General features: G+C 39.9%; 1 protein-coding gene across 3 annotated transcripts; it reads right to left on the bottom strand.

The window, feature by feature from the left end:
• Nucleotides 1-1,550: 1,550 nt before the first annotated feature.
• Nucleotides 1,551-7,700, bottom strand: ptrh1 (peptidyl-tRNA hydrolase 1 homolog). 3 transcript variants are annotated; one of them, XM_005451482.4, is made up of 6 exons: nt 7,485-7,700; nt 7,211-7,339; nt 5,631-5,850; nt 4,364-4,463; nt 2,702-2,747; nt 1,551-2,148 (listed from the first exon to the last, which is right to left on the bottom strand). In XM_005451482.4, the coding sequence occupies exons 1-6, from the start codon at nt 7,494-7,496 to the stop codon at nt 1,870-1,872; spliced, it is 786 nt and encodes a 261-aa protein (XP_005451539.1). In that variant the 5' UTR covers nt 7,497-7,700; the 3' UTR covers nt 1,551-1,869. The 3 variants fall into 3 exon arrangements, with proteins under 3 accessions (XP_005451539.1, XP_003444567.1, XP_025752938.1); XM_003444519.5 differs by having other exon boundaries at nt 7,211-7,336; XM_025897153.1 differs by having other exon boundaries at nt 7,211-7,700.
• Between the last annotated feature and the right edge of the window lie 566 nt (nt 7,701-8,266).

The raw sequence follows: 8,266 nt of genomic DNA, 5'->3' as shown, positions 1-8,266 counted from the left end.
AAGTTTCCTTTGAGCCCCCTCCCGCTTTCTCTCCCTCATGTCCACAAGTGTGTCCCTACAGCTATTGTACCTCTGAGCTACAGCAGGACAGAAGGCCTAAAAAAAACTGGGTCTAAACAATGTTTGCCCCCTTTTGTTTCTCGCCTGCCTTTCTTCTTCTGCTCTCCATCGCAATCTACTGGCCTCCTTTGTATTGATTTCCCTCATTCAGCGGCTCGTCAGCCTCTTTCCGCTGTTTTATATGCTGTGTTTTCTGCCCTTTTTTTGTACGCCACCTCCCCCGCCGAACCCTCCATCCCTCCGCTAACCTTCCTCTGGCATTCTCAGCAGTGTGAGAATGCAGCGCACCTCTTGACGGGATGCAACTCATTAAAGACACATAATTGATGAAGAGGCATAATTAGTGGGACAATCGGAAGAGGAAATCAATATGTTTTTGGCCAAATAGCCACATCAGGGAGGACGAGCTGGAGAGGAGAACCGTATGTCGGGGGCAGAGTGACATGTGGACTCTCAGATACAAAAAAAGAGAAGATGAGCTTAAACAAGTCTTTGTTTTAGAGCGGTTCGGCTCCTTGTTCTCACACTGCTCATGAATAAAAAACATCCAGGAAGCCTCTAACTTAAAGAACATGATCATCAAATAAAGAACAAAAAAATCAATAACACACGACTGAAGGCTCAGAGACTTTGACCTTTGACTGACTGCAAGAAGAAAGTGCAAATGCAGAGTGCAAAATATAATAAACTGTTGTTAGCATTCCATCACATATTAAGAAGAGTATTTCATATATTGTATGCGTCACTTGCGGGAGGTAAATGGAATATTTTTAGATATGTCAGTGTGTCTGTGCAACTATGAGTGAACTGCTGTGGATCCCTTAGTTTAGCTCAAAACTGTTTTCTATTACCAGCATAATGGCTGCCAGCTCCACTCTGTGTGTAGGACTCCCAAACAGATATGTGCATGTTAGTTTGGCTATCTTTGTGAGGACATATTCATATTATAAATATTTCTCTGGCACACTTTGGGCCCCTTATTACCAGCTGAGGATAATTTAATGCCACAGTCCACCTATTGTTGTTGACCACGTCCATCACTTTATGACCAGAGGGGCCTCTTTCAGCAGGAAAACACACCATGAAGCTCAAATCGTCTCAAACTTCTTGAACATATTATGAGTTCACTGTACTCAAACAGCTTCAACAGATCACAGATCTCAATCCAATAGAGCACCTTTGAGATTCACATCATGGATGTGCAGTCAACAAATCTGCAGCATCTGTCTGATGCTATCGTGTCAATATGGACCAAAATCTCTGAGGACTGTTTCCAGCAGCTTGTTAAATCTGTGCCAGGTAGAATTAAGGCAGCTCTGAAGGCAAAAGGGAGTCCAGACCTGTACGAGCACGGTGAAGCTCATGAAGTGGTCAGCGTTATGTCAGGGCAGGTATTATTAGTATTAGTATAGTAGTACTGGTGTCAGCAAGTCTATAGTTCACAGATTTTTATTTTTTTAATGTAAATAAATGCTCAACTGCTCTTAACGTGCATGAAAATCAGATAATCAAATTTATTTAGTTCAATAACGATTTATTTTCATATCTCACAGACATCAGACTGTCCTCTGCCACAGACTGAGCCAAGCTTCTGGCTTCACTGCCAGCTTTTCAGCGAAGTGAATAAAGAAAACTGGTTCATTGTGTAGGGAACAAACCTGAAGACAACAAGGTTTCTCGGTTCTCCTCTTGCTCTCTGAGACTTTTCATGTAACAACATCACCGTTAAGTGAATAAATACAGATAAAGTGGTTCATGTTTTCTATTTGAGGCAGTTCTATGTGTGATAACAGAGTTCAGGTTTCAGCTTCAGCTCTGAGCTGCTGCAGAGTCCTCAGCTGGTGAGACTGAGCGGGCTCTCTCGTTCCTCTTCTGTGCTGCTTGTCTGCCCCCTGCTGGTGAGGAAGGGGGCGGGGAGTCCTGTTGTGAGTCCTGCTGGGAAAGCTGGGAAAGGAGGAGGTCCACACTCTGGACCAAAACAGAATCCAGGACTTTCTGCTCCTCTGTGGTGAATCTGCCCAGAACATGACGGTCCACAGACGTTTTCCCTGTCGGCCGGCCAATCCCGATCCGAAGTCTAGGCATCACCTGCAGGAGAAAAAAGATCCTGGTGTTAAACAATGTACATGTTTTTTATTTCTGTGTTTCAGCTGTAAACACTTATATCTTCATCTAATTGCTATTTGGTACTATTTTATATTTGGTTGAGTATATGTCCATGTTTTCAAGTTGTATTTGACTACAGTAAAACACAAAAGTCTCGATCTACGCCTCAACTTTTAAAGCTTGAGAAATAGTTCTCCACTCTTTCAGAAGGTTTTTCAAACTTTTTCTTAGGACACGGCCTATTTTTTCACTTTTTCAGTCCAGTCCTTTTACCTGACCAATATCTTTTCTTTTGCTGAGTGGCATGCCTAAATAATATCTACAGTAGATGATCTGCTCTAGATATCAGAAAGCCAGGTTCCTAACCTGAACTATTATTCTTTTTAATCACCACTATAAAAACAGGTCAAACAGCACTAACACCACAGTATAAATAATCTGGCATTAAAAGAAAATCAGAGCAGAATTCAGTGTAATAGTGAACACACACACACACACACACACACACACTCCTGCAGAGTCAGCAGTGACTTACATCAGTCTGAAGACAGTCCACACAGGAGCGGACTCCATTATGACCTCTGTGGGGAAGGAGAAGCAACATTTATTTTGTCAATCTGACAACCTCTCTTTTCTTCTTTGGTTTTGTTGTCTATCTTCAGGATACCAGATGTACCAGTTGCAGTTTCTTGCATTACATTAAATTTTCATAAATCACCATCTGGTTATACACGGCTGGAATGCCTAACGTAGCTTTTCATGCAGGATTAAACTGCTTTATACTGCTTGCTGTGAGTAGCAGTGAAAAGCTTACTGAGAGGGGACGCCCGTTAACTGAACACCATTCTTATTGTTAGTAAGTATAATGACAAAACAGTTAATGAGATACAACAAGCGTCATGGCATAAAATTAATAAAAACAGACCATTTGCAACATTATGAGAGTCATAAGAGTCTCAAGAGCTCGGGGAGGCTTCATCACAACAGCGCAATCAAGAGCAAAAATAGTAGCAGGAGGAAGAAAAGAGACAAGAGACGAACCAGAATGACTAAGACCCAGGAGAGAAGCTGTGTGTGCTGATTAGAAGTTTGTTGGTTTTAAAATACAGGCCTCATTTCGCTGTTATTTCTGGTTGTGCTGCTTCTGCCTTCTCGTCTCTACATTGGGAAGACACCAAGGTTTACAGCAGGCAGAGCTCAGGCAGCTCCCACATGCTCAAAGTTTGAACACTGAGGTGTTGAGAATTCAATCTTATGTGTACAGAGACAATTCCCAACAGCAGTTGCTTCAAATTGCTTTATAGTGAAAGTTAAAGACCCTAAAATATTAGAGAGAACAGAGAAAAGAGAAGTGAAAAAAGAGAGTATAGAGAGAATAAGGACAAACACAGATTGCATAGGAAAGAAAACTCGAGTTAATGACATGCAGTGGTGACGCATAAACACACAGGGAGTGAATAAAGGGGGTGGAGAGAAGTGCTGAGCACATCATGGGAAGTCCCTGAACAACCTGAGACTATAGCAGCATAACTAATGGATGCTTCGAGGTCACCTGATCCCTCCATCTGATCCAGGTTTGATCAAAAAATAAGTTTCAAGTAAAGTTTTCAGCCTAGTTTCAAAAGTAGAGAGGCTGTCTGTCTCCTGAACCCAAACTAGGAGCTGATTACACAGAAGAAGAGCCTGAAAGCTGAAGGCTCTGCCTCCTATTCTACTTTTGGAAGCTCTAGGAAACATAAGTAAACCTGCAGTGTGAGAGAGAAGTGCTCTATTGGGACAAGACACTGTCAGGTCTTTAAAATATAATGGAGCCTTGTTTCTGTTGTTTTTTCCCCATGAAGACAGAATCTTTCCAGTCTGAAAGTTTGGACAAATCAGTGCAAATGGAGTTTAAAAGCCGCACTTCCACACAGAAACATTAATCCAAGGGATCCAGATGTTGACTTTGGGTTACAAACAGCAGAAACTCAAAGCTTTTGGTCATACTGCCCATCAGCTCAAGATATTACAGCTATTATATTTGTTCTTATTGGCCTTAAAGTTAATGTTAAATGTACCTTGACAATACTTTAGTGACTGCTTTCCCTCACCACTGTCAATACATCGCTTAAGATAATGAATACTGTTGGTGATGTAAACAGATCGCGGCGAGTCCGAAGCAATCCAAGACCCAACACTATGATACAGGATGACCCACCTGGCGCTTCCTCCATGTTTGATGGCAATTTTCCCCAGAGGTTTGTCCAGTTCATCGTGGACCAGGAGGATATCTTCAGCCTTGACGCCATATTTGGAGGCTAAATAAATCAAAACATACAAAAAAAAGTTTCTTAGTTTGGTTGCTTCTAATAATATAGCAGGATAACATAACTTTAGAAGTACAGAACCCTTAAACACTTTGAACCTGAGCTTCCTTCTGTTCATATAAATGTGCAAGTAAAATAAACACACAGACATCACGTACACCTGTAAACTGTCAAAAAGTCTGAAATAATAATAATAAAAATCAAAGTTCTCACATGTAAAATAAAGATGTGTCAAAGTCTTTAATCAGCCAAAAGCAAACTGAGCACACAATCAGAAGATCAACACAAGACTCCTCTCAGCAGAAGCGATGTCCAATGAAGGCCGTGTGAAGTGGTCGACTAAGAGTCTTTTTGGTTTTCTGTGAGATTGAACATTATTATATCACTGTAGAGGCAAAGCCTCCGCTTGAAGCCACTGAGGTGTTCGATGGTGGGGGTGATGCGGTGCCACTGTTAGGAAGGAAACTTGACATAGTCCAATAACTCGAGCTGTACTTATCTTGTCCGTTTAACATCTTTATTGCACTCCATTGGTTGTATTTGTTGATTTGTTGTTCAACAGTTCTCTTAGTATCCAACATCACTTAACATAACTCACAACAGAGCAGCGGTCACAAACTGTTCACTTCTTCAGACCAACAACACCTGACGCTAATTACACGTCTACCTTAAATACAGTCCCATAAACACACCATCCTGTAAGAACACAAAAAGTGACCCTTAGCGGCACACATGAGGTAACAACACAAAAAATGGCTCCAACAATTATGATATTATAAAAGCAGGAATGAGTAGACAGAAGTCTCAGAATCCATCCAGGCATGTGCTGAGCAGCTGCTTCTCTACATAAAATATTGTACAAGTCTCCAATTCATGAACTAAGTTTTTTTACATTCAATAATATAATTCCCTGAATTCTTTCAATCACATAGACAGAAGTCTGATATAGTGACAGGGCAGAATAACACAGGTTGAAGCTCAATGGAGTCAAATTCCCAGCTTGAATTGTTTCTGGCGGCCTGAGTGACAGAGGACGGAGGTTGAACCGCCTCAGCAGGCTTGTGCAGAGACATGCCACATTTCACAGCAAATGATAAGAGAGAAAAAAAGTCTAATTTATTTAATACAAATCACTTACAAAGACAGAAATGACCTCACCTGCTTTGGCCACTGATACTCCATTGACATTCATCAGCAGCCGGGGACGGAGCAGCACCACATTCGTTTGCTGGACTTCTGACAAAATGACCTCACCGGACACGTACTTGTCGCCACGCCAGCGGTCTGCCACACCGAGCTGGACGGCGAGCGCACCAAGTACTGTCATACCAACGCTGTGTCTGGTACCCTCCATCCCCGGATTACCCAGCCCCACCACCTGAAGCAAACGCAGACACACAGTTAAAGGCGTACACCTCTGCAGTGAAGCTAGAGGAACAGAGGACTGTCTGTTTGAGTCAAAGGAAGCAGACTGTTACATTTTTATACATATTTACACATATATTCAGACACATCTCAAAAAGAAAAGAGCCAAAGTAAAAGCAACTGAGTAAATAAGCTTTTTAAACTGGAGCTAGATGCGAACACAGACAGATTCTAGATTTAGACTTAAAAAATGACCAAAAACTCAGCGATATAATTGAACTTGAGTCTAAATTTTGTTCAATTGGTATTCGTTCCATCTGAGCAGTGCTGATAGATAATGTTTTTAAGCGGGAGAAAAAACAACAACAGAAACATGTTTTAAGAACACTGAGATATTTTGTGTTTTGCTCAGGTGCCATCTACATAAAAATGTTTATTCTTCTTCACAGAAAACGTCAGGAGGCAGCTTCACGCAAACACACAGGACACACAGAATATACAGCCATTGCCTTGTATTTAAGATAAGATAAGATAAGATAACCTTTATTAGTCCCACATGTGGGAAATTTGTTTTGTCACAGCAGGAAGTGGACAGTGCAAAAGTTATGAAGCAAAAATTAGAATAAAATAAAATAAGAATAAATACAGTACACAACTGTACAGAATAGAATAAAATAAAATACTATATACAGTAGAATAAAATAGAATAAAATATACAATAAGATAAAAATAGAATACAATGCTATATACAACTGAGTAAATGGTACTGATTTATGGTACTAATCCACCGGCAGCAGTGACAGCTCTGTTAACAGAAAAACAACCATAGACTACGTTGTATTGTGTTGTGTTGTATTGTATTGTATTGTATTGCATTGTATTGTATAAAGCTTCTATAGCTGCTTATAAACTGCAAACACTGTAAGGTATTTATTGAGGTTTCATTCATTTTTACTTAACAAAAGACAAAGACAAGTTAACACAGGGGAGGACAGCTGACATCATTTAAAAATAAAACTGAAAGATATGCTGATTAAAATAAAATAGAATCAAATACAACAATAAGGAAAGACCCAAGCTGTCTCAGAAAGCATTTTTTCTATCTAAAATTATCCCCACACTAACCAGTAATTAATTTAATGGCATTTACGCCAAATTACAAAGGGGGTTTGAGTAACTCAGGAAGTGTTTTGAAAATGTAGTAAGGTGATGAACAATTTGACAAACCCTACAAAAATTTTAAGTACTCAGATTTTTGAATGGAGTTTGGCGAGATTTGACGACTGGTTTTAGGAGCTTACAAAACCTATAGCAGTAAACACATACAGTATGTAGTAGACAGTATGTAGCTGATTACGAGGTTTAACACTTACCATCTTTCGGCGGCCTTGATTGTGTATTTCTGCTTCGATTATCATCGCAGGTGAAAACGGCTCGCTCAGCAGAACTCTGTTTATGACTCTCGTCAAAAGTCGTCGCATCATTAGAAAGTTAATCAGCTTCTTGAAAAAGTTTGACAAATACCGGCAAAATTTACTTATAACTGAGCCTCTTTTCATTCGGCTCATAGAACCGATTGTCTTCTCTTGACAGTTAATAAGAAATCAGGCGTTTTCACTTGTATTTACAGTCATGAAGCAACAGTACCTGTTCGGGCATTCATGTCGATTCTGTCAATTGATCGATTTCGTCTGGGGTTCACTATATGTTAACTGTAACTTTGTCAGATACTAATTATCTGTTTGTAATTAATAATAAGAATTTATGTAATTATTGCCATTCTTTAAAATGTGAGGTAACCTTTGCCTGCCCTCCTGTCATGCTTCTCCTAACTGCTCAACGAGCGCTAGCAAGACAACATGGCGGACAGACTTTTTCTCCTGTGTGGGGACACAGCGCCATCTAGCTCGGCGACTTGATCATTACAGCAAACACAAATTTGGAAGTCTAAAGACTGAAAACAGCAAACAGTAAAACTTTGAACACTATTTAAATTTAAATTAAATATTTATTTAAACGAGTTTTGATTACATTTATTGAAATGTGTTTTTATGTACAAATTGAATTTTATTTTACTTTATTTTGCTTCATCTTCTCTATTTAGACCTACTTTTTTGTTGTTGTGTTTAATGGCTTTGGCTGTGGTGGAACACAGTAGTTTTCCAATTTCTGGCAATTTCCCTTTCACTTTAACTTTTGGAAACTTTTTCTTCAATGGATTAACAGCAAAATGTAATGCATGTTATTAGGAGTGTGACGTCACAGTGACAGATCATGGATGGATGGATGTACTGAAGGAGGAGATACAGAGGCCTGGTGTGACAGAAGAAGATGCTAGGGATAGGGTGAGATAGAGGCAGATGGTCTGCTTTGGTGACTGCTAAAGGAAGCAACTGAAAGAAGACAAAGAACAAGTTTGCAAGATTATT

The sequence above is a fragment of the Oreochromis niloticus genome, linkage group LG12 (assembly GCF_001858045.2).
Source record: "Oreochromis niloticus isolate F11D_XX linkage group LG12, O_niloticus_UMD_NMBU, whole genome shotgun sequence".
NCBI lineage: Eukaryota > Metazoa > Chordata > Actinopteri > Cichliformes > Cichlidae > Oreochromis > Oreochromis niloticus.
The sequence above is the reverse complement of the archived record's forward strand: the minus strand, read 5'-3'. Positions and strand labels throughout refer to the sequence as shown.

Bases quoted from the DNA above. Each gene is read 5' to 3' on its own strand.
- ptrh1 (XM_025897153.1), bottom strand. From the start codon at position 7,405: ATGAGCCGAATGAAAAGAGGCTCAGTTATAAGTAAATTTTGCCGGTAT. The intron at 4,464-5,630 runs GTGAGGTCATTT...TGATTTATTTAG, and splicing joins AGTATCAGTGGCCAAAGCAG to CCTCCAAATATGGCGTCAAG. The intron at 2,748-4,363 runs GTGGGTCATCCT...CCTTCCCCACAG, and splicing joins AAACATGGAGGAAGCGCCAG to AGGTCATAATGGAGTCCGCT.